We start from the raw sequence: 26,425 nt of genomic DNA on the forward strand, positions 1-26,425 counted from the left end.
TGGGAAGGTCAGAGCAAGCTTCACACACTCCAGCATGTTTCTCTGTGTGTACGGGATGGGAAAATCAAGACATTTGTTACAGCCAGAGGTCACGGGGGAGCCAAGTCCACAGCCTCTCTCTCTCCACCCATGCAGGGTCCACATCATCTGTGTACACTGGAAATTTCCTCCTTAAAAATTATGCTCCCTTGAGGAAAAAAACAAACTGTGCCACCTGATTTGTCTTTCAAAGGCCAAAAGAATAGGCTTGATTTTACCTTCCCAGGTCTCCAGGGGATACAAGAAGGGCAATTAAGCTCATTATTTCCCCATCTGCTTGGTTTGCAGGGCTCACAGATACACTGTCCAGTGGAAGGATCCTGAGCTGCAGTTCCCTCTGGCCCTGGCAGAGAGTTTAATCCTTACAGCTTGAGCAGAGATCTGCCTTAGGAGATCAGGCAGGCCAGATAACAATTAACTGAATGTGAAGCACCTTCTCTTCATGCTAATTGCAAACCCAGTTTGGAGCCTCCCATTTGTAAGAAGCTTTTATTGTAATTAATCATGTATTTTATGGAAGGGTGGTTACAGAGACAGCTTGGTTCAGATCCCCTCCAAATCTCTCCCACGGTGACTCACAGATATATGCCTCACACCCATCTCCATGGAGGCCGTGACCTTCATCCAGGAGCGTCTGTTACCCGAGGGTGACCTCACCAACTGTCAAAGCTACCTCTTCTGGGGCCCCACAGCTTGTGGATTTATCTCAGGGCTGCTCTGCTTACTCTGCCTGTAACTGCTTCTGAGATGTTGACTACCTTAAAAGGTCCCTTCAGAGCCTCTGCACATCCCACACACTTCCTGCTAACAACTGAGTCTGAGCTTTTCATGGCTGCTTGCAAGATAATTAAAACCCAGGGCCTGGAGGGTCAACTTTCTGAGGGCGATTAGGGCCCCAGTTACCAGCCACTCACCATGAAGAATCATCTGAGCTTCACTCACATCCAGTGAACTGTTAACCTGACTTTGAACTTTACAAGTCTGGAAAATCACAGGGTGGGAGTGGGGGAAGAGAGGTCAGTGGACACACTGGAGGGATCCAGAAGGTTAGTGGCCTTGAGCTAGTTACCTAACCTGCCCTCATTTGTAGAATAGAGATCCTACCGCCCGCCTCATGGGGTCGTTGTAGATAAAGTGCCTAAAACAAACTACAGGTGTGAGTAATGGTTACCCCATGTTGCTGGGCCAGCTCTGCACCCTGCCCTCCAGAACTAAGGTCGGGCTTCAGGCCCAACTCCCTCTGTCAGGGGTTCATTAGGGGAGCTAGTTCTATCACCTTTAGACCGACACTCCCCATCTGCGTAGCAGGGACACACCCCACTTTTTCAGCCTTCCTATGTGGCATGGGGCTAAGCAGAATCCCTGAGGTGGGAGCATTTCCTAGCCAAGAGGTTAGTTGTTCTCAGAACCTCCAAGTGCTGGGTAAAGGGAGCGTCAGAGGCAGGCTTTAGGAAGAAAGGCCTTTGAGGGGCCTGTGGCAGGAAGGAGCCCAGGAGAGCAGGCACAGGGGAAAGCAGGGCCTCCACCTCCAGGGCAGCGATGCCAGCCAGTCAGCAGCATCCCTTCTGCAACATAACAGGGGGCTCCTGCCTTTAAGCTGACTCCGATTGGGGCCTCTGGGTCTAAGGGACCTAGGATGTCTCTGGGGCTTGGAAGTCTGTCATATTTCCACATGAAGGCCCCAACCTTGGGCCTTCAATCCCATAGCAGGCCCTGGCCAAGGCATCTTCACAACCAGCTCCCTGAAGTCCTCTGGCTCTCCCTTCTTCCTCCAGCAGAAGCCCAGGAAGAACCCTGCCAAAGGCACAACCGTCAGCTCTCCAAAAAACAACACAGTCCGTTGTCCTTTCAGTGATCTCTGTCAATGATCCCAGAGGGCAGTGCAGCACAGCAGCCCAGAAAGGCCTAGGATCAAATGCCAGTGACAAGTTGTGTGACTCTCTGCAAGGCACTCAGCTGCTCTGAACCACAGTTCCTCCCCTGTAAAATGACAATAATAGTAGCACCAAGTGAGATTTCTGTAAGAGTCTGTGAGACAATGTGTGTAGCAGTAAGTGCCTGGCAAATGATAGCTACTATTTCACTGCATGGGAAAATCTGCGAGGAGGGAGCAGAGTCCTAGACAGCAAGCCCCAGAGCAGAGAGCACAGGGCTGGGAATCGGAAAATCTGGATTTAGACCAGTTCTGCAGCTTAGTAGCTGTGCATCCTTAGACCAGTCACTTGACCCCCACGCGGTGGGAAGGACAACATCTCGCAGTGCAGTAGCAGTAACTCGTGGGAAAGAAAGCACAGCGGTCAAAGGCTGCTGCAAGTCAGGCTCATTTCACAGACTCACAGAATGTTTGAGTGGCAAGCAACCTTGGAAATCATCTTCACAAGGTCATGTAATGCTTTATGTAACGTCACATCCCTCTCCCATAGACCCTGCTATATAATCAAAGCTCGGTAAATGTTTATTTTTGAGTTAATAGTTTTAGCCCAACCCTCTCCAGTGTACACAGGAAACAATCCTGAAGCGTCGTGGTGACATTACGCTTTGTGGAAGAGGGGAGGCTGGTCTCAGATCTCCAGTGTCTTGCCTCCTGCTTCATTCTGAAAACACCATCCTCAGTACCAGAAGTATCACCACGGCCCATTCATCCTCAGTGTTCCAGCTTGTGGCCTTCAGCACATGGGTCATTCATCCCCAAACCTGACCCTCTGGGAAGCAAGGCTAGTCAGAGCCCTCCCAAAACCAGTCTTCAGAGAGCCCCAGATCACCCTACTAAGTTAAAAAGTAGTCATTCCCACCTTACCTGGAGTTGATGGGTTTGCTATGGTCCTGGTGGGCAGTCATTCATTTCCCAAGCACTGGGATTTGAGATGATAAGAAATACAGTTGCCTTCATGGAATTTGGAGAAGCAGGAAGAGGGGGCAACTGGCCACGGAAAATGAAAAGACACTCATTTTGAAAGTCACAAAAGGCCCTCAAATCAATGACAGATTTGTAACTATGCCCTAAGGAAGGTAAGCCATCCCCATGAACACAGGCCCTTGCCCAGCCCCCATGTCTTTCTGCTCCCAACCACTTCAAGCCAGAAGCCTTCAGGCACCAAGAATTAACAAACCAGGCACCTGGCCAAAATCATGGCAATACCTGCCAGTCTGCAATAGCCAAACTCTGTCCTCCGTGTTCACAGGGACTTCTAAAACACAGCTCTGCATGGCGAGTCATGACAAATTTAATCAAGATATGAAAATTGAACAACCTATGTTTTATGTCTTGCTACTTTAGAAAAACACTGTCCAGTTTTGGAAGCTGAGAGGCCAGCTTTTCAAAAGACTGGGCTCTTTCTACCCCAGGGAGCCTTATCAGGCCTTTGTCTCAGGCTATGCTTATCTGGCTTTGAGCATAGCCAGAACTAACAGTATCATACTCCCAGGAAGCTTGTTCTGGATGCCACTCTGCTGCTGAATCAGAACCTCTGGGACAGGGCCCTAGGTTCTTCAACCCCTTTTTCCCATGGAACTGAACTTTGATAACGGGTCTGCACTGCCCTTACCCCAAGAGTTGGTGCTGGATCACTAAGTACCAGAGAAGGAGAGGATGGAGGCATTGATGCATTGAGATAAGAAACAGGAATGACTCGATGCCAAAGGTGGTGGTAGTCCCAGACCCTGGGAAGGGGGTGGGACTTTGACAGGGCTATCACAGGCTGCCACCATGCCACCCACAGGCAAGAAAACTTCAGTTTGGGTTTGCCAGGAGTGGATGCTAAGAGATTTAGGAAACCAAACTGAGTGCACCACACCAAGCATGAAGTCTGAATCAAGAAGAAACACAAAATCCCAATAGAAAAAGTACTACTAACAAAATAGATAATAATAGTAATTAAAAAAAAAAACTCCCAGCAAACAATAGTTCAGGATCAGATGGCTTCACAGGTGAATTTTAACAAACATTCAAAGAAGAGTTAACACTTATCTTTCTTCAACTATTCAAAAAAATTCAAGAGGAGGGAAAGCTCTTAAGTATAGTTCACAAGGCCAGTAATACCCTAATTCCAGAACCAGACGATACATTACAAAAAGAAAATCATGGGCCAATATCTTTAATGAACGTAGATGCAAAAACCCTCAACAAAATAATAACCAACCAAATTCAGCAATACATTAAAAAGATCATATATCATGATCAAGTGGCATTTATTCTGGGGATACAAGGTTGGTTCAATATCTGCAAATCAATGAATGTAATATGCCATGTAAACAAAATAAAGGATAAAATCATGTAATTATTTCAATAGATGCAGGAAAAGCATTTGAGAAAATCCAATGTCCATTTATGACAAAACTCTCAGCAAAGTGGGAATAGAGGGAACATACCTCAACATAATAAAGGCCATATGTGACAAACCCACGACTAATATTATACTCAATGGGAAAAGGCTGAAAGCATTTTTCTTTAGATCAGGAACAAGACAAGGTTGTCCATTTTTTTTAAAGATTTTTTTAAATTTATTTATTTTTAGAGAGGGAAGGGAGGGGGGAGAGAGGGGGGGAGAGAGAGAGAGTGGGAGAGAGAGAGAGAGGGAAACATCAATGTGCGGTTGCTGGGGGTCATGGCCTGCAACCCAGGCATGTGCCCTGACTGGGAATCAAACCTGCGACACTTTGGTTCGCAGCCCGCGCTCAATCCACTGAGCTACGTACGCCAGCCAGAGCAGGTTGTCCATTTTTACCACTGCTATTCAACATAGTATTGGAAATCCCAGCCACAGCAATTAGACAAGAAAAAGAAATAAAAGGCATATAAATTGGAAAGCAAGAAGTAAAACTGTCATTATTTGCAGATGACATGAAACCAATGAAACACCAAAAAAACTACTAGTACTAACAAATGAATGCAGCAAAGTAGCAGGATACAAAATTAATATTTAGAAATTATGTTGCATTTCTATACACAAATAATAAACTCTCAGAAAGAGAAATCAAAAAGACAATCCCACTTCTCCAATTGCATAAAAAAAAGATACCTAGGAATAAATTTAACAAAGGAGGTAAAATACCTGTACTCAGAAAATTGTAAGACATTGAAGATAAAAATTTTTTAAAAATACAAATAAATGAATAATAGCATACACTATGCTCAAGGATAGGAAGAATTAGCATCATTAAAATGTCCATACTGTCCAAAGCAACATATTGATTCAGTGTAATACTATCAAAATACCAATGGCATTTTTATTTACAGAACTAGAGAAAATCATCCTAAAATTTCTCTGGAACCATGAAAAAACCCAAATAGCCAGAACAATCTTAAGAAAGAAAAACAAAGCTACCTGATATCAAACTATTTAATTACTATAAGATTATAGGAATTAAAACAGCATGGTTGGGCATAAGAACAGATATATAGATCCATAAAACAGAATAGAGGACCAAAAATAAACTCAAGCCTGTGTGATCAATTCATCTATTACACAGGAGGCAAGAATATACAGTGGGGTGAAGATTATCTATTTAATAATGGTGTTGGGAAAACTGGACAGATACATGCAAAAAATGAAATTAGATCACCTTACAGTGTATACAAGAATAAACTCAAAATGAGTTAAAGACTTAAATATAAGACTGAAAACCATAAAATTCCTAAAAGAAAACATAGGTAGTAAACTTCATGATGTTTCTCTTAGTAATATTTTTTTCTGATATATCTCCTTGGGCAATGGAAACAAAAGAAAAAGTAAACAAAGTTTTATCAAAGTAAAAGTTTTTGCACACAAAGGAAACCATTAACAAAATGAAAAGAGAGCCTACTGAATCGAAGAAGATATTTGACAATGATACATCCAATATGAGGTTAATAACCAAAATTTATAAAGAACCCATGCATCTCAACACCAATAAAACAAACAATCCAACTGAAAAGTGGGCAGGGACCTGAATAGACATTTCTCCGAAGACGGCATACAGATGGCCAACAGACATGTGAAAAGATGCTTAATGTCACTAGCCATCAGAGAAATGCAAATTAAAACCATAAGGAGATACCACCTCACACCTGTCAGAATGACTTTCATCAGTGATTCAACAAGCAACACCTGTTGGTGGAGATTTGGAGAAAAAGAAACCTCCGTGCTTGGATAGACTGCAAATTGGTGCAACCACTTTGGAAAAAAGTATGGAGGTTCCTCAAAAAATTAAAATAGAACTATTTTATGACCCAGCAATTCTACTTCTGGGTATTTACCTGAAGAAATAAAAAATACAAGTTAGAAGAGGCATATGACCCCTGTGTTCATTGCAACATTATTTACAATAGCCAAGATACGGGAACAACACATACTCAATAGAATATGTTGAGTACTCAATAGTACTCAATAGAGTACTCCATAGAAAATTGGATAAGAAAGTTGTGGTACATATTTACAATAGAATATTACTCAGCCATAAAAAAGAATGTAACCTTACCATTTGCCACAATTTAATGGACCCAGAGTGTTTTATGCTAAGTGAAATAAGTCAGATAGAGAAAGACAAATACCATAAGATTTGACTTACATGTACAATCTAAAAACAAAATAAACAATAAAGAAAACATAAACAGACTCATAGATTCAGAGATGAGTTGCCAGATGGGAAGGGACTTGTGGGGCTGTGTGAAAAATGGGAAGGGATTAAGAAGTACTAATTGGTAGTTACAAAATAGTTACAAGGATGTGAAGTATGGCATAGGGAATGTAGTCAATGATATTGTAATAACTATGTATGGTGCCAGATGGGTACTAGAATTATCAGGGTATCACTTCATAAATTACATGTCTAACCACTATGCTGCACACCTGAAACTAATGTAAATAATATTGAATGTCAACTGTAATGCCAAATTTAAAAAGACGGGAAATAACAAGTGTTGGCAAAGATATGGAGAAAAGGGACCCCTGTACACTGCTGGTAGGAATGCAAACTAGTATGGCCACAGTGGAAAACAGTCTGGAAGTTACCCCAAAGTATTCAAAATAGAATTCCTATATGATCCAGCAATCCCACATATATCATATGGGATCATTAATACCCCTTCATACATGCATAGCCTGTTAATAACCCTGTAAAGACCTGAATACTCTTTAGAGACAACCAAGCACTTTTACTTGTCTCATCCTGTCATCTTAAACACACTGTGGGGTTAGTATCAGTTTTCTTATTTTACATGTGAGGACTTTAAAGCTCACTAGTGATTAACTAAACCAGGACTAGTGTCTAAGGCTTTGAACTCCAAGCCCAGTGTTCTCTAGATGTTAAGATATTTGCAGTTATCAACACCTCTTCCACAATTCCTTCACCTGGCAGAAGCCTGAGCCCAAGACAAGGAAGTTTCGATAGTGTTCTGAGAAGGGCCAAGTCTGGAGGATGGCCTCAGGAAGGAGAAAGGCCCAGGCAGGGTGGCAGAGCTCCTCTCAGAGCCCAGGAGACAGGCAGCTGCCTGACTCCTGTGATGAGCCCAGGTGCAGAGCATGTGCAAAATCATGGAACTGGGACCTGGAGGCCTGGGTTCCAACTCAATTGGATCACTAAGTCACCCTGAGCAAATCCAGGGTCTCAACTTCTCTCTGTACAAAAAGCAGACAGAGGCCTGGTATTCCAGGTCCTTGGAAGCTCTAAATTGGTCATCTTTTGGAGTGAATGGGTTTGCATGTGCTGCCGTGGGACCAAGAATAATCAACTAACATTATTGTTAAGAATTTGGCTAAGCCACTCCATCCATTTTTGGCCAAGTGCCCAGCTGGAGGCCTTAAACTGACACTAGCCCCCTCATGCAAGAGCGTGCCTTGGGTTAACAGCCCACAGAGTCTCACAAGCCAATAGAAGTTCCTGGTATAATTTCCCCAGCAGCCTTTGTGCACAACAGTGTTTCCAGCCCTCTTACCACCCTGCCTCTTAAATAAGACCCTCTTGCAGTTTACCAAAACCACTGCTCTCTTTGGTTTGAACTGACAAATCCTGTCTTAGCCAGAGAACCCCAAAGCACTCCACCCAGGACCCTAATAAAGGCATGTGCCCCAGGTCCTGCCTCTGCACCCTGCCTTGACCTCCCCATGTGCTCTCTCAAAGTGTGCGGTGCGCTTTCTCCAGCACCCATGAGTAATAAACTTCTCTATTTCCATTTCTCTTGCCGTCTTTTTTGAACTATCACTTACCATCCCACACCCTGTACTCCACTTAACAAATGTTCATTTATTATATCCTTAACAATTAGCTACTGCCATCCTTACAAACAAGAATCTTGACTGTGACTCAAATAATTCACACATGACAGTCACCATGTGCCCCTCACCCAGTGCAAAGTGAAGTTATGTTCAGGCCACTCACCTGCTTCCTTGGGTTGCACTTCATGGTGCTGCAGTTCTTATTCAGAATGAATATGGACACCTTAGAGCCACTCCTTCATTTTCCACCTCAGCTCAAAACCACTTTTGCCCAATCATTTCTCAAATAGTCCAAGCTCCTCACATTGCTGTTACCAAATATTGGAACACAGAATGTTAGGCAACCAGCTCCATCTCATAATCCAATAGAGGAATCACAAGGCAATTTCCTCTGGATTTTTTAATAAGATTTCCACTCTTCCCTTATTGCTTTCAAGTCTGTTTGGTTGTGTGTTTTAGTAAAGTAAGAGCTGGCTGCTTGCACAGCACTCCTCACAGCTCTGCGCCTTGCCCAGTTTCTGACATTGGCATGCTTGCTCTTGTTTTGTGTCCATGGGTACTCATGATAAGGTGTCCTGTGCCAACATTCACATGGGGACTATAATCCCCTCGTCAGATATTTATTTTAAGACATCTGCCATCTTTATAATTATTCCCTGCCTTTAAATGAGGCTGGTGTAAATATATGTATGTGTGCACATATAGTGTATATGCAAGTTTAGGTGTGTATGTATATGTACATGTGTGTGTACATATATAACATTGCAAATATTGGGTTGGCCAAAAAGTCTGTGTGGTTTTTCCATGGAATAAAAAATCATATTTTTCATTTTCACCAATGACTTTATTAATTTGGATATTTTGAGTATGTCGGCTATCTCCAGTGTGGTATAATGTTGACTTTTCTCAATTAATGTCTCAATTTGATTGCTATCAACTTCAACTGGTCTACCTAACCGTGAAGCAGTGTACATAGAAAAATTTCCAGCACAAAACTTCTCAAACCACTTTGACATGTTCGATCAGTCACAGTACCTTCTACATACATACAGTGCACAAATCTTTTTTTGCATTTCAGTTGTGCTTTTATCTTTCTTGAAATAAGAAAACACAATATGCCAAACGTGTTGCATATTTTCTTCCATCTTCAGTATTCAAATGGCTACATAAAAATTCACCAGTTTTGATAAGTTTTTTTTTAAAATGCACACTGATATGACAGCTGTCACAATACAATCTAACAAAATTGTTTCAAATGAAGTTAAAGGCAACTAAGCGCTACTAGAGCCGTCACACAGTAAAAACCAAATAAACTTTCTGGCTCACCCTGTACCTGTCAAGAAAGTGCGCTCCAAAGCTGTTTCAAATTACCCAAAAGGCAGCCAGATCTCTCCAGGTCGAACAGTTCTCTTAGGACCTCCAGATGATACTAGGGAAAGTACTCTCAGTCCTCCTGCATTTTGATTTTTTAAAAAAAACTTCAAACCAGTGGTAGAAACTTCAGGAAAACAGAAGATGCCAGCACACTTTTATTTTGACTGACTTGACCACAATCCCAGCAAACGTAAGTTACCAGTTGTCTTGAGTTTCAGAAAGGCATGTACCACTTAGATACTCCGTGTCCTCGGTATATGCTAAAATAAATTATATCACGGACAGCAGTCCCATTTTTGGAATATACTGGAAGGTGGAACAAGATGAGATGAGAGTCTAATTGGTTATTGAAGCTACTCTAAGTGCAGTACTATACTTTTCCTTTAACTGAAAGTCCTGTCTTTCCCACCTCAACCCTCCCCAACACACACACACACATGCATGCACATGCATGTACATGCAGAGACACCCATGCCGACAGTACTCCTTTGCTAAAAGCCTCAAGTCCTTAGTTTGCATACATTTTTTCCCTAGCCACATTATAAGAAAAGCAGGTAAGTGATATTAACCTCCTTATTTCCCCAGGGGTTAGACTGATAATTGGTTAGAGTCTAATGGTTAGAATATCTTGCTATTCTGTGGCTGTTTTCTAGGCAGTCACAAAGTTGGAATCTGCACCCTCACCCTAGTGTAATCTTGTTATTAGGGCCCCAGGTAACACAGGTCTGCCAACTCTTCTGCTTTTCTCTTGCTCTGTCATTTGCACCACCATCTGGCTGTTGAGGCTTCAGGCCACATTGTTTTGTGAATTCTCCTTGAACAAAACTTTGAGCACTGCCAGATATATGCACTCTGTAAGTCCAGTGAGCACCTCAAATGGACTTCCTGAAGGGAGGGTTCCGCATTGTTGACCTCCTTCTCTCTGCATGGAGTCTGCTACTGAGTACACTGGGCTTGCTGTTCTGGTAGCTTCTCCACTGGTCTTCTCATGGGGGATCTCATACCTTCCAGTTCCTGCCAGAGCAGCTCTCCTAGGCGATGTCCTGAAGCAGCAGCTCTTCATTTGTCACATCCCTGTTTGAAAACATCTAAGACTTCTTAAGCAAATCCAACCCTCTCAGCCTGCAAATTGCCATATTCGACAGCTGCTCTCCAACTTATTTTCTGGTTTACTCACTCTCCATCTCTTAGAATAAATTAAGCACTTTACATTTAATCCTCATTATAATCCTTTGAGATGAGTATAATCCTTGTTTTTCAGATGAAGAAATTGAGGCTTATTGAGGCTAAGTAACTTGCCCTTAATAACCTGATGCATTTCACTTTCTAGGGCTCCTGATGTTACCATAAATCTGGTGGCTTAAAACAACAGAAATGTATTCCCTTGCAGTTCTGGAAGCTGGAAATCTAAAATCAGCTGTCGACAAGCCATACTCCCTTGGAAATCTACAGCTGCTGATGGTCCCAAGTGTTCCAGTCAGTCCTGGGCTGGCAGCTGCATCACTACAATCTTTGCCTCTGCCTTCGCACATTTTTCTCCACACGTCTCTTCTGTGTCCAAATCTCTCTCTCTCTCCCTCTCTCCCTCTCTCCCCCTCTCTCTCTCTCTCTCTCTCTCTCTCTCTCTCTCTCTCATCTTATAAAGGCACAGCTCATTGGATTTAGGGCCCACCATAAACCCAGGAGGATTTCATCTCAGGATCCTTAACTAATCACATCTACAAAGATCTTATTTCCAAATGAAGGTCACATTTTGAGGTGGACATGTTTTGGGTTGGGGGCACAATCCAACTTACTACGCCCAACAAGAAAGATTTGAAACTATGTCTATCTGATTCTAAGCTTCACACATTTCACTTCACTTAACCACCTCCCGGAAAATCCTAGCCAGATTGGACTTCTCTCAGTTTTCAACACAGATTTTTCTCTCTCCTGCCTCTCTGCCCTTGTTCATGTTATTGCTCCTTACATAGACCACCCTTTCCCCTTTTTCTTTCCTTCAACCAACCCTACCTGTTGAAATCTCAAGTGGCCTCCAAGATCCAGCTCAATGTCACTTCCTCCAAGGAGGAAGTCAAGCAAGGATTTCTTTCTCTCACCCAAGTTTCAGCTGCCTTACTTCACATGTCTCTGCTGGCCCTCCTTAACATCTACATCATTTTCTAGGCTTTGTGCAGTTGTCACCATTTCCCACAATGCCCACTTTCACCACTATTCACAACTACGTCATAAGCTAACTATATCATAGCTATATCATGAGATTCTTAATGGCAAAACTGCCTCCTCCCACTATGCACTCTGCAGAGCACTTTGTGCAAGCAGTGGCTCCACAAATTTAGCCAAGTGAATTCATAACCTCCTGTCTCTTTCTTCGTATTAAAAAGTTCATCATGAATTAGTAAACCAAAATACAGGACGCTTAAGAACAAAACTTTCCTCCATGTTCCTACTTCTTCAAAATGGAACTTTAAAAAATAGCCCAATTTACTTTTCCATATCAAATTCAAACATTTTAATAGCAATTTTTCTTTCATTTGAGTTTTAGCTAATGGCAATAAATCCAGTCCCTTCCAGGTATTTCCCCCAGAGTTTATATTTTTTTCCTGTGTCCAATGCCACCTTCTCTGACTTCTCAGAATAAACTTACTACTCTCAAGGGTGCCAAGGACCAGAACAATATCTTACTTATCATTATGGACCCAATACCTGATGGCGCTCGGATGCCCAATAACTCCTGAAGAATGCACAAGTAAATGAAGGTGTGAGTGCTGCACTTGAAAGAAGGGGTCAGCGCTCACCTAGGACGATAACTTATACTTCTGCAGGTCTCACATTACCCTCCCACACCCTGCAAAATAGACTTTGTTGCTATTACCATGTCATAGGTGGGGAAACAGAAGCTAAAAGATAAGAAAGTTACTCTTGGTCACACATCTAGTAGGTGATGAAACCAGATTATGACCCAGGTCTGTCTGACTCCAGAACTGTAGCTCTTCACCAAAAAGCCTCTCGGGTTATAGCACGGCCTGCACTGTTCTGCCCTGGCTCAAGCTGAGGGAGCATTGTGCAACAATCCTGAACTCGTCCTTAAGCTTGGGAGGTGTGGAAGCTGTTGGCCATTGACTGTGAAGGTCAGAAATAAGTGAAGAGGAAGGTCAAATCTGACAACAGAGAATACTGTAGATAAAGAATAGGTATGTGTAGGGTGTTTGTGGTATGCTTGGTGTGTGATGTATGTGTTTTTTATTCATTATGTGTATATGTGTGTGCTGTGTGGAAGGTTGTGCTATGCCTGTGCTTTGTGTGTGCTGGTGTGTGTGTGTAGTGTGTATGGGAATACATGGCATTAAAAGGGCTGTGTCTATGAGAAACAGTTCTGTAAGTATATGCAAATGACTTGGAGCCACATCTGGACTCCGGTCCTGACGCAGACACTTAACATCTGAACAAACTTAGACAAGTCATTTGTCCTTTAATGTTCACTGTAAAATGGCCCACCAACCCCATGGGCCCATTGAGAGAGTCCATGCAAGGGGAAGCACTATAAAAACCCTGACAGATGCAAGGCACTGCACTGAAGGGGGAAGGGAGTAGAGAGAGAAAACAGGACATAAGTAGTGGCCCCCACTTTAAGGACTTCCATTCCAACAGAAGGAGGCAGACTCTAATTTATGCACAATGGAAACAGGCAACAATGAAAACTGACATCTCTTGGCCTCTTTACAGTATGGCAGGTTAACAGGTATGTGTTATTAGCAACCCTATTTGTGGCTGAAAACACGGAGGGCCAGAAAGGTTTAACCTGTAACTACTCCAAAGATACACTCATGCTAAATGGCCCAGCCAAGCTCTCCCCGAGGCCTGTGTAACCTGAATCACTCCTCATCACTTCCCTGTACCATTTCCTTGTGCAATTCAGAGAAGTAACGTTCACAGATGGGCACCCTTGCTCTCAGTTTTGGAAAGGAGGAGAATGGGCCCATGAAGTTCAGCAGAGACATCTTTCAAAACTGTGTCACTTCAGTCAATAGGCAAGGCCCCATGATTGTCACTATTAGTACATCTGATGACAAACTCAGGAAGATTCGGAGGTGAGAGTGAGAGAAGGAACATGTAAGAGCCAGAGATGTGAAAAAGGAACACAAGCAAATTCCATTCCAGCAAGAGGGTTACACACCATCACTGGATGGATGTCACACCAAAATGCCACCAGAGAGGCGAATTTGGTTAAAGCCGTGCCTGGCTAGATCTCAGGCTGAAAATCATCAGTTTCTTTTTTTTTTTTTTTTCCCTAATCCTTTATAATGTCCTCTAATGCTTTAGTCAAGCTTAGGACTGTGAGCCTTCAGGGAGCAAAGCAAGGCCCATCTGTCCAGCCAGGAATTTGCCAATGTAAAAAAACCAATCTGGCTTTTACTGTAACTTAGCATTTAGATGACTCCCCCTAATACTTCCCAATTGTATCTGCCAAAAATGACTTTGCATCACTGTGACTCATGGCTCCAAAAGGAGAGGCGTCAGGGGTACTCTTTAAAATAGGTAAATACTGGGCTATGGCTAATGAAAAGAAGAAATAAAATGATAGGTATATTTCTTTAGAATGTGCTTATTCTAAAAGTTGTATCAAAATATGTAATCATAATCATCCTGTTTGGGAAGGAAAAACATTTAAGAATACCTTTTTTCAAAGATTTTATTTCTTTTATTATAAGACATATAAGTAAAAACTTGCATATTCTGAAAAAGATAGAAAATGGTAATAAAATGGACATTTTTCTTATTAAGAAATATGTCATAAATATGCTTTATCAAATGTTAAAATGGTTATGTTTTGCAAAATAACAATAAATAGAGCAGAGCTGTAGCATACAAGTGTCAACTCAAAGTACTGGAAGTATTTATGTTTTGTGTTTTATAAAAATTCAGACCTTTGATTATATTTAAAGTTTTGGCTTTTTGCACTCCAGATTACCAATAATCCGGATGTTACAAATATTTTTAAATATGGCCTTATGAGTGTAAAAAGAATGAAACATAAAAGGTGGTTTAATTAAGTTGAATTTGATTAAAATAAATTCCCCAAAATAAAAATTATAAGATACAGAAGTACACATATACTTTTTTGAAACACATAGTGGTACATGTATCAGTTCCCAGTTCTACAAATTTCTGGATCCCCAGCTGTGGGCACTGAACAAAATGGTTTGCAAGCTTTAGCTTCCAGCAAGCTCCACGGTTTCTTTTCACAGCCCGATGGAGCAACAACAGTCACGATGAGCCCAATGCCACGGTCCTGGCTTCGGGAATATAAGGTACAGAGAAAGAAGTTCTCCTTCATTTGAATAAACCCTTTGACAGGTTCTTATATTTGTTCATGACCCATTGGCCTCAAATTCACATATCAGAACACTGGGGAAAATTTTAATAATGTGAAGTTCTTTATCTAGGCATTCTTTTATACGCTTCAATTCTCTACCATCCAAAGGAAAGAGGAAACACGTGTGAACACCAAACACATCCTCTAATGAGTCGGGTGCTCAGATAGAAAGGTCAGGCCTTTCCTGCAAATACTGACTCTTGACAAAGATCTTTCAATTCCCATGCATTTTGTTGCCCATGAGGCTAACACATTAATTCCCTGCTGCAGTAGGGGAAGCCACATCTAACAATATTTAATGATCCAATCTAATATAGATTATCAGTCCCAATGGCCTTCAACGATGTCCATCAGGGAGACATCTGGGTGACTCTGGGTGCCTAGAGCACAGACAGGTCATGGCAGGATTTGGACTTGAGCTTGAAGGCCATGTTCTTGTTGTTTTTAGCCACAATCTTGCCCCAGAAGCGCCTGGCTTTCCTGGGGATGCTCTCCCTCCTTTTCTGGTAGGCCAGCCGCCGCTCGTTCTTCTCTTTACTGTCCCGCCGAAGACGGACCTGTCGCACAATGCCCTCAAACAGCTCCTTCACGTTGTGCTGGACAGCCGCGGAGGTCTCGATGAACTTGCAGTCAAACACCACCGCACACGCTCTCCCTTCTGAGGGGAAGACGGAGGGAAGAAGAAAGTTAGGGGGGCTGCAGAGTACAACCTCACATAGCACAAAGCCAAGCTGAAGGATTCATGCTTTTCAATGGTCCTCACTGTAACTCAAAGGCAGTCACACATGCAGTGAGCACGGGAGGCCCCTGTGCCACATGTCCTCCCAGGGCACAAACAGAATAAACAGAAGCAGAGAGTCTCACAAGGAGATTCCTGGAAGCAGGAGAGATGGGCTTTAGGCCTGGTCCACCAAATTTACTGGATGAAGGTCCCATTTCATCAAAAGGGTAATATTTATTATAACAGTAAAAATCATAGCCTTAATTTATTGCACTTACTATGTACTGGCAACCGCTTTATAAATATTTTTAATGATCACAATCTTGAAAAATACGCTACCCCCCTCGGGTAAAGAAACTTGGGAGCAGGGCGGTCTTTAAAACCCGGGGGCAGTCTGCACGACCCGAAAGAGGCACGTGTGGGTCCAGGCCTGCTTCCGCCCCAAGCTCACACTCTTAACTTTTTCTCCTGACCCAGTTTCCTGAATTGAAAAATAAGAATCCTACTACTTGGCTTTCTCTCTTAAAAAAATAACTTTTTGAAGTTTTGAAGGGCTATTTTTAAAAAATATTGAGGAATTCACAAATATATGATAATAGTTACAGCAAACTATATGAACGAGCTTTTCTGGAAAAGTCTCAATTGTAAATGTTCCATTGTGTTTAATGAGCACGTATCCAAGGTTTAGTTTGGAAAAAATGATTACTGTAGACACTCGTTTCCTAAGGGTAAGACATTCCCAAATGAGCTGTGTCCATTAAGCCTTTAACAGGTTTCTTTTCTCCTGAGCAGAGCCTTGCAATGTGGTGTTCTATTTTTAACCATTGTACCAAACCCAATAAAAGATGTCTTAACTGAAATTTAGGAAGCAAAGGGTAGGAGCAGCCTGAGTAGAATTCTTATCCTCAATGAAACTCTTTCTCACAGTTCCCCTAAATCAGAGTTCCCATTATTCTTGCATAAAGATGCTATTTCTACTTCTCTGAACCTCTGAGTCTCCCTGGAAAATAGAAAGGATCAGGAGAAAAGGTTTGAGACTTCAGTAAACCCTTAAGTATGGTATCTTCCCTAAGGGAATTCCAGGCAAACTTTTGGGAGTGGGGAGATTAGAATTCTGTAGGTAGACCAGATGAACAAGGGAGCAGCACCCAGCAGAGGTCATTGACTGGGGATATAGGAGTCTTAGAGTATACATAAAACCCTACAGAGCATTTGAATGAGTCCCTGGTACCAACTTCATGAAAGAGGAAGGGAAGAATAGCTGTTTGAAAGAAAACGCAGGTGACCCAGAGATTGTCTCTAGGTATTAGTACTACTCCTCTTACCTGAAATAGACACTTCCCGGCACCGCACAAGGTCACTTTTGTTGCCAACCAAAATTATAGGAATGTCCTCTGTCTGCCGGGCCCTGCGGAGCTGGATTCGCAGCTCGGAGGCCTTCTCAAAGCTGGCTCGGTCTGTGATGGAGTAGACGATGAGGTAGGCATCCCCAACTTGCATGCAGTGGTCTTGGAGCCACTCGTTCTCCCCCTAATGAAAAGAGAAGACCTTTGGTGAGCGCAGGTTGGCCCGGTAAATGAAGCATCAGTTTGCAAAGAAACAATACGTGCATCCTAAAGTACCCTTGCTGATATGAGAAAGAAAACTTAGTCCAACTCCCAAAATGCATTGGTCTTCCACATCTGCAGATGTCTGGTGGCTGCAAAGACTGCTGGCCCTTGAAGTACTTATGCCAAAAAGGAGGTTTTACTGTCCAGTTCATCCTACAGCTTGAGTTGATAAATTAGACAATGTCTCTAGCAAACATTATTTTCATTTTCTACAGACGCTACTAAAAATGTGCTCTTTCCAACTTACAAAAGACTCCTTTTTGTCTTTCCCAAGTGGTAAAATTAAGAACCCTCTGTGAGACTAGGAGAGTTCTCAACAGACAGAAAGTGCAGCTAACGAGTATATGCACAGAAGCCCCACATCTTTAAAAAGCAAATGCTGAAGGCCAGGATTGAGACTGTCACCTTCATATAATGTGCTTTTACATAGTTTTAAATTACTATTCATACTTGTCAGCACTTTCCCTAAAACAAATATCCTTTTTTTTGTATTTTTTAATATAACTAGGGGCAAATCACTGCAACTCACTTATTATTCAAAGCTCATTTGTGAATGACCTGTTCCTGAGAACAGTCTCATACTTCAGAAGGAAAAGCTTTTAATCAAGAAAATGAGCCTACCTCATCTGGAACACCAAGAAGGCCAAGGTCACCCCTCATACCCAACAGCCTGTTGGAAGGCAAACCCCGAAGGAGTATACAGAGAGCTCCGGGCTCCCCATACCTTATTTTCCCACATGTCCAGGAGTATAATTGTTGCACTTTCCCCATCAACAATCAGTGTTCGCTCATATGTATCTTCTAGAAAAGAAAGAACAGTGACTTTGAGTCAGACAAATAATAACATTCTTATATAAGAGGATATGTAAAAAATATGATAGAAAATAAACATACTAAATATGTAAGTAATTATAAATAACCAGAGATTCATAAAGGCAGACGATGCTTTATCACTTGGAACAATACTCTACACATATTCCTCTAGTACTATAAACAGAACGCCTAAGTCCCCTGGATATGTATCACTAAACCAGTGCCTTGCAGTGAAAGGCACTCGTTTTCATCATTCCTGGACCTTTGATACAGGAAAACCATTATGAGTATAAACTCACGTTAGAGCTTTTGACTCGGATTCAAGCTCCGATGCCACGAGAAAACACTGGCTGCCCAGTGGAGCTGTGAGCCCCGCTCGTAAGCCTTACAAGGAAATCCACTATACCTTTCAGTGTCAGTGGGGTGATTACTGAACATTCACAGCAATTTCAGGAACTTTGAGCTCAGAGACATTTCTCTTCTTTTGAGGCATGCAATAAAAAAAATCTTGAGATTACCCCTGTTTTGGTTAAAATTTTCCTCCTTAAAAAAAATATGTTTCCCTCGGAATAAACAGGCTTGTTTTTCGCTCTAAGAACAGCACAGCCTCCAGCTCTACTTGGTAATGGAAACTTTCCTTTCTACACTTAAGCCCAGATTGAGTGCAGATGAAGGGCGAGCACAGTGCCATGGGCCAGAGCAGCTCCAGCCCAGAAAACTCAGTGCACCGGGCGGGGGACTGCGCGAACTGGAAACTTTGCAAGATTCCCATCAACTCCAAAACTGAGCCTGCCCCACTTTATTTTCACAATGAGGCTTCCTATTTTGAATTTCATTATTTGAAACTTGTAATTTTTACAATGATTTTTTTCCATTTTTCTTGCTGTTCTTTTTGCCTGGAATCTGTTCCTTCAAATGTCCAAAAGACTTGTTCCCCTACCTGCTCCTGCATGGGGCAGTTCCCTGACCATCTATTTAAAAGTGCAACACCTCTTCGCCACTCATAGTCCTTACTCCTGTTTTATTTTCGTTATTGTGCTCATCTCTATTTAACATGCAACCCATTTAATTTATTTTATTATTTTATGTTCCCCTCACTTCCAGACTGTTAAGGCATAGATGGGCACCTGCACTGTTCACTGCTATCATGCCCAGCACTCAGTGCAGTGCCTGCTATATTGCGAGTGCTGTGTAAAAACTTATCAAATGAATGAATGAATCATAAATATGGCATTGTGGCTGTGAGCACCGACAAACCTAAATTAGACTCTGAGTGCCATCCCCTATTAACTATGTGGTTCTGGACCACGTAAGCTCTCTGGGCCTCCAGCTGTGAAATGGGACTCATAAGAGTATCCACACCTTAGGGCTGTGTGGCAACTACATACAAAGTAGAAATGCAATACGTGTTAGCTGTTATCATCACTCCTGCAGATGCCAGCAGTTGGCTCTTGCCATACTCCTGCTGTCAGTAAATCCTAGCTTAAAAGCACTGCCTTAGGGAAACCAGGCCATTTCTTTTTTTTATTATAGTGAGGGGTTCTAAAAAACAGTGTTCCTGGTTTACTGTTTTTTCATCTCTAGGAACTAGAATCAGGAAAAGGAAAGAAAGGAAGACGTGGACAGATGAGAAGAAAGTTAACCAGGAATGGCTCTTTCTGTCAGTTAGGTGTCATTGCCCTCATGGGTGGTAACTGTTTCCCACTGGGGCATTAAACGTTGGTTACACCCACTGCCCACCGTGTTTGCTTCCCACAATACTCAGCACACCTGAGACCTCCTTCCTGGGGAGCAGAGCTTCATGACCTCAACAGGCAAACCAATATAACCAAACGGCTGTATAACTCAGAGCCTGAGCAGAACAGATGGGCAGGTGGGGCGCTTTCTCTAAAGCAAAGGACACTCACAAAAGCACTTTCTCTGCCTTCCACCCACCACTCAAAAGCAGGTACAAGGGACTCACTTGAATCCCTAGTAGTTGAAATAAAGCATACGGTATTCCAACAGCTAAGAGAAAAGCACACAAACCATCTCTTGGCTTGAGAGGAATCAGAACAAGTTGAGGAAAAAAATGGACTAAGGATTGCATCTGTAAAAGCAGAGCCAATCTGCTTTGCTGTTCTGGAAGGTTCCTGACAACAGCATTCTGTCTGGACTTCCCACTGCCTGAAAATCATTGTGTGGGAAACTCGGGAGCCTAAAACGATACATCTCCACCCTGCTTTGTGCATTTGCCCCACACGGGTTTAAATTCTGCCTCTAGCTACATACCCCAAGGAGTCTTCAAACACACAAAGCGTCCTGCCAGACAGCCTTCTCCCTAACTTGCTAAGCTCAAGTTTCTCTTCCTCCCTTAGTCACTCACCTTTTAGATTTTTCAAGTGCTAATCAGGTGAAGAGAGGAAAAATGAAAGAATATGAAATTCCAGAAGAGACCTTTGAAATTGGGCCTCTTCTGGACACACCTGGGTTCAGGTGTGTGGAGAAAAGGTTGAAGCCCACTGGTGCCTCAGGCTTTTCAGTAACCTGGGTCGGGGATGTTCTCAGGTGCTCTCCATGGAAGCCCCTGAGGGTATGCTCTCCCACTCAGTGTATCAAGACAGGTCAAACTGATGGGGGTGGGATGGAGTTTCTATGATTGGGTAATTGCGACCAATAGCCACATTTCCCAGGAGGTGCACCTAGATTTGTCTTTCCTCCTGTCACCCCCATTGCACTTGGAGGACCCTCCTGCCCAACACTGGCTCGAGTGCTGTGTGTAACACGTGCACAGCTCTCAAACCGGGCCCTGCAGCCCCTCAAAGGTTCTGAGGCTCCAGCATCCCTCTCCCCGCAAATTCTCACCTGCTTTTAGCTTTCACAGCCCAAGGGGTCCTAAGAAACCCTGGAAGGAACACCTGCTCTAAGAATATTGTCCTCTCCTTTAGTGGCTCATGTCTCCTGTGTGTCTCATGGACCCCTGCTAGGAGCGACCAAAGTGGATGGGGATTATGAGCAATGAAAGTGCCAGTTTTGGAAGATAGGCCCAGGGAGAGGGAATGGTAGGTTCAGAATCAGCTTTAATTAATGTTCATTTCACACTTGCTATGTGCCAGGCACTATGCTACGTGCTTAGGATGTTATCTCCTTCAATCCTCTTAGTACCTGTGAAGTAGGTGTTGTCCCTATTTTACTAATGAGGAAGCCCAAAGAGCATATCTCATGCAAGAGCACCCGGCTCATTCACTGTGGAAGCTGGGATCCAAGCCCACTTCATCAGACGGTGCATCCAGGGCTCATTTGGGCCCTTCCTCTGTGTGTGTGTGTGTGTGTGTGTGTGTGTGTGTGTGCTGCCTTCTCACCTGTCTGAAAAGTTCCACATCCTGGTTGTTTTTAGAGACCACCTCTTCCATGAACCCGTTCTGATTTCCATAGCCAGAAGTACTCTTTTCTCCTCTGAATTCACACAGCACTGTCCTTGTATCTCTTTCAAGACACTTATCACACTCTATCCTGAGTTATAGTTGGTGTGTATCTGATCTCCATTGCATAAACTGTAAGTATCATTGGGGAAGAAGCCCCATGACCCTACGTGTCCCACAGTGCTTCACCAAGTCCATGGTATCTGTTCAGTAACTGTTTAGAAATGAATGAATGAATAAATAACTGAATGGCATTAACTGTGTACATAGTCATAAGATTATTGCAATGTATCTGTACAACATCCATCTTTATTAGGAGAAATAGTGATGAGAGTATTGTGTAGATTTTTTGCTTAAGGTTAATGCTGCAAAAAAGAACAGTGTAGGGTATGCCTTGCAAAATCCCCTCATTGGGAAACATAAAGCCAACTAGTGATTCCAACAGCCATCTACAAATAAGGGATGCAATCCTATACAGTATAAATTAGGTTACTCAAATAGGAGGACACTTTAGACAGGTCACCTGAGAAGCTTCTCGTTGTCAAAGATTCTCTATTTGGAAAAAAAATGCATGAACTTGGACAACATTGTGGTGTTTGCAGGGGGCAGGAAGTAGGGGGAGGTAGAAGAGAGTATGGGGGGATAACTGATGATGGAGGAGACTTGACTTGGGGTGGTGAGCACACAGTACAGTGCATAGATGGTGTGTTGTGGAATTGTGCACCTGAAACCTATATAATTTTGTTAACCAGTGTCATCCAAATAAAAAGGGGAAAAAAGATTCTCTATTTGAAGAGATATGGAAAGGAATCTTCCCTCCTCTCCCTCCATTAAACAAAGAGGTTTCCCAAACAGAAGCCTGCCTTCCAAAGCCCAGGTATGAGTCGGTCTTCTTAACCCTCTGTGACGCCTACGGGAACAGTACCTTCCACATAAATACCATTCCACTCTGACTGACTGACATTTTTGAAAGCCTGCCATCCACTAACTTTTACAATTCCTCCCTCTCAAAAAACAAAAACAAAAACTTTCTGTTAATCTCTTCCTTATGTCAATCCCCAAAGGGATTTTTTTGTTACTTCTTAAGGTATTCATGAATTTCACCCTGCTCTGAATTATAGCCACTGACATTTAGTGGCTTCCTAAGAGGGTAGGCGGTACCTTAGTCACCACTGGTGACCACAGACTCAGACAGAGCCAGGCATGTGGCTGATCCCAGCCCAAAATGCTGTCATACTTAATAGCATTTGGATGCTTAACCCAAGGGCTGCAGGGAACAGAGAAAGGACATAAGATTTGGGGTCAACAACTAGGTTTGAGTCCTGACTATACCATAGACTAGCTTTTTCACCCTGAGTAGGTCACCTGACTTCCTAAGCTTCCATTTCTTCACCTGTAAAACAGGGATAATAAGTAGCAAATTGGTTCAATTTTACAAACATTATCAAAAATACTTATGGGAAGTACTTAGCACAGTGCCTGGCACATAGGTTCTCCGTCAATGGCAGAATGAGAACAATGCCAAACTAAGATGATAAAACCCCAGGTTCTAATCCCAGCTAACCCACTTGGTACCCCGGAGGCACGGTTTACTCGCATGAGCACAAAATTTTGTGAGGGCCAAAATCAACAACAGCAAATACAGGATACCCATCCCTCCCTTGATTCTTGGTTAGCTATAGTTCCTGAGATTCCAGCATAAGAAATCAATGTTCTGTTGAGTCATCATTTGTAGCCCAGTTCAGGGGCTTGCCTTATGAAGCAGTGAATTCCCTGACACTGGAGACAGTCAAGAATAATAAACAGTTAGTGGAAGTGGGGAGACAGTACTAAGCATGGAGCAAGACTCCTATGCAACAAGTATGTGGCAGAACTCGGTGATTCAACGGTGAGTCGCAACTGAGTGTACTGACAGACCATGCCATCTGGACAAGCACTGGAAGGTTCTTCTTGTCTACAGCTGCAAATAGGGATATTCTGCAACCACCTTGGTCATGTATATGAATAAGGACACACAACCACCCTGGTCATGTATGCTAAGATGGAAACCATGGCTGAAAGACACAGTATGAATACCACTGACAGGATCTTCACATCACTTCCCAGAATACAGCGCTACACATTGCGTATATTTGAGGCATTTGTGCACTTTGGAGACTATGCCACCTCAAATCAGTTCTGGAAGTAGGCAGGGCTTAAGTAGTAAGTATCTTAAATGAGATTGTACAGGGACAATCACCTTGAAAAACTGTAAAACTCTATACAAATATATGTATCATTATTGTTATCATTCAACAAACTTTTAAAAATATTGTACTATTTCAAATACAGACTAAAAACTCTCCTACACCCTCAAAAACCTCCAACACTGGTGGAAATGAACTGATCCATCCACTTTTCAGTTTGGTTTTAGGACTAACCATGGAAAAAAGCTACGTCTACACTGATCTCTTGAAAGGTCCAGGGCAGAACTGGCAAACGCCAGACGTGGGAGCCTGACCCACTCGCTCTACCCTCTTTAATCAGTGCCCCTGGTCCCTTTAGAGCTGGAATCTAAGAAATTCCCCTTCTGGCCCACAGTTTTATCTATAAGCATTTTTATTTTATTGTCCCACGGGCCTGTGCCAGGGCTTTTCTGGGGACTTCTCTCCCTGGCCAGTGCCGAGAATGCATAATCGCAGTTCTCAGCTCTGCGGATAGATGACCCACCCACTTGTTCTTTCTGCCTGGACCACTGCTGACGGACAGAAGCCTGCTGGGGCTGAGCCACCTACCTCCCAGCACCTCGCAGTCGCTGTCCATGCTGTCATGCACGCCTGCAAAGATGTTAGCCAGAGTGGACTTGCCCACCCCCTGCTCCCCTATGAGCACCACCCGGTAGTAGGTGTTCCCCGACTCAGAGGAGATGACTGAGTCTGTGGAGTCAGAGGACCAGCTCCGGCGGCAGTGGTCGTCAGGGGCAGCAGGGTGATGGCTGTACTGGCTGTACTGGTAGGGCTCTTTCTGGACCATCAGATGCCTGCCATCCGCTGGGATGCTCCAGCGCTGCTGCTGTGGCTGCATGCCCACAGTGCCCTGGCGCATGGTGACATTGTTCAGAGTCATTGTTGGGCCCTGGAGAGCAAAGTGGCCAAAATGTTAGCAGTAGTAAGCTTGAGCAAGAGCTCGGGAGTCTCAAACATACAGTCAGCAATCAGTGACATTCTTTTAAGTGGAGTGAGATCCAAGTAGCCCTACCGTACATAAGGTACACCAGTGAAATAGTCCCCAAATCCAACAGGCTTTCAAATGGACACATACATACACACAAGCATACACACACAAAATTAGTAATTAGCTCCTCTAGCGGATTGTCATTTGCAAAGAGAAAAAGCACCGTTAGCATCATCCACTGCCCTGGAGCCTCCTCCATCCTCAAGGAAGCCTGGGGACCCCCACTCAGAGCGGACACAGAGGCAGCAAGAAGGAACCACAGCCTCCAGGAATGGCCTGAAAATCCACGAGCTAATGTAGCTGGGAACCAGTGGGCCAGGTTAGCTGCTCTTGTCTAAACATGGCTCTTAATTGCACCAGCAGCCAGCAGGCTTTTGTGCCTTGGTGGGAAACACGTGGCAATGACATCACTCCCCCTGGCTGGACTAGACAAGCACTTATTGGAACTTCCATGTTTAGTCAAGTTGCCCTAATACTCTCCAACTGCCTGAATAAGCTATTATTTGGAAGTGATAAAGAATTTGTTTGAGGTTTATGCCTCAGCTCTGCCCTCTTGCCCACAGATACCACATTGTAAAAACCCCAGCCTCAAGCCTTGTCATTCTGGCAGGGAAATGACCTGCTCCCATTCAGACCTATCAAATTTGCAGAGAAAATGCTTTCCTCTCATTACACCACGTCCTCTCCCAGAGTTCCTTAATTCAACTCAGATTTCCACCTTGGAGCAAACCGGAGGGCCACAGACTCTCCTAAATGACATTCAACAACTTGGCAACAGCTTTCCCTTTGCAAGTCTCCCTCCCCTGACACAGAGGTCTCTTCTGCCAGGCTACTGGAGATAAAGCACAAGCATTTTCATTTTAATCAGCCAGACCCACTCACGAAAGAAGAGCACAGACACTCCCCCAGCACCCTCGCCCCACACTCCACACCCCAACACGTCGGCCTCTAGCCAGGACGACCCGCCGGTTTCTTAATCTTACAAGCAGCGCCTCAGTTGGCACGCTTTTATCTAAACAACAAAGGCACGGAGTATCACTGACGGCTGCCTCTAGGAGGAGGCGACCCTCCTACGGAATTGAACTAAAGAACCTGCTGATAACCACTGGCTTCCTTTGCACCTTAAAGTCTGCCTGTGCCCGGAAAAACCAGAGCCCACGGCATGTTCCAGGGGCTCTGTTCTCAACTTAGAAAGTTTTGGGGCTGGGAACGCCCACTCCCTCCCCAATCACTCCCTCGCGGCGCGGTGAGAGGCCCCTCCAGAAGCGACCCTTACCTGGCTCGGCCAGGTAGGCATCCGCGTATCTGTGCGTCCACGCACGGTGCGCGCCAAGATCCAGGGCCGCAGAGTGCGGGATACTCGTGCAGAGACAAGTCAGCTTCAGGCCCGCAGCCGCGCTGCTCCCCGTTTATAGCCGGCGCGGGGCTTTTCCGTGACGTCAGTGCCCCAGGCGGGAGGGGCAGCTCTGCAGCAAACTCCAAGTTGCAGCCGCTTTGCTAAATCAGTTACTCGCAGTCATGTGACTGCTAGCCCCTTTTGAAAAATAACAATGCAATCCCAGGCTGGCAGTTTATTTTGTTTTATTTTATTTTATCTGGTGGACTCAGGGAGATGGAAAAATACACCAAGTTAAGTGCCACTTCTCCGAGCTTACCGGCAAAGCACTTCCAAACTGCCCAGGAAA

General features: G+C 43.6%; 1 protein-coding gene and 1 long non-coding RNA gene across 3 annotated transcripts; both read right to left on the reverse strand.

The window, feature by feature from the left end:
- Nucleotides 1-9,706: 9,706 nt before the first annotated feature.
- On the reverse strand, nucleotides 9,707-10,913 carry LOC118501886. Its single transcript, XR_004904549.1, has 2 exons — nucleotides 10,284-10,913; nucleotides 9,707-9,911 (listed from the first exon to the last, which is right to left on the reverse strand). It is a non-coding gene; the product is annotated as an uncharacterized LOC118501886 (long non-coding RNA).
- Nucleotides 10,914-14,998: 4,085 nt separating this feature from the next.
- On the reverse strand, nucleotides 14,999-26,179 carry GEM (GTP binding protein overexpressed in skeletal muscle). 2 transcript variants are annotated; one of them, XM_028534026.2, is made up of 5 exons: nucleotides 26,017-26,179; nucleotides 24,302-24,641; nucleotides 18,038-18,114; nucleotides 17,029-17,233; nucleotides 14,999-15,640 (listed from the first exon to the last, which is right to left on the reverse strand). In XM_028534026.2, exons 1-5 carry the CDS (start codon nucleotides 26,035-26,037, stop codon nucleotides 15,363-15,365), a joined length of 921 nt encoding a protein of 306 aa, XP_028389827.1. In that variant the 5' UTR covers nucleotides 26,038-26,179; the 3' UTR covers nucleotides 14,999-15,362. The 2 variants fall into 2 exon arrangements, with proteins under 2 accessions (XP_028389827.1, XP_035887145.1); XM_036031252.1 differs by lacking the exon at nucleotides 26,017-26,179 and adding an exon at nucleotides 24,904-25,523.
- Between the last annotated feature and the right edge of the window lie 246 nt (nucleotides 26,180-26,425).

This window comes from Phyllostomus discolor, chromosome 7, assembly GCF_004126475.2.
Source record: "Phyllostomus discolor isolate MPI-MPIP mPhyDis1 chromosome 7, mPhyDis1.pri.v3, whole genome shotgun sequence".
Classification (NCBI taxonomy): Eukaryota; Metazoa; Chordata; class Mammalia; order Chiroptera; family Phyllostomidae; genus Phyllostomus; species Phyllostomus discolor.

Coding starts and splice junctions, on each gene's coding strand:
- GEM (XM_036031252.1), bottom strand. CDS start 24,939: ATGGAGGAGGCTCCAGGGCAGTGGATGATGCTAACG. Junction 17,234..18,037: donor TGGACATGTGGGAAAATAAG/GTATGGGGAGCC, acceptor TCTTTTCATTAG/GGGGAGAACGAGTGGCTCCA. Junction 15,641..17,028: donor CCGGGAAGTGTCTATTTCAG/GTAAGAGGAGTA, acceptor TCTTCCCCTCAG/AAGGGAGAGCGTGTGCGGTG.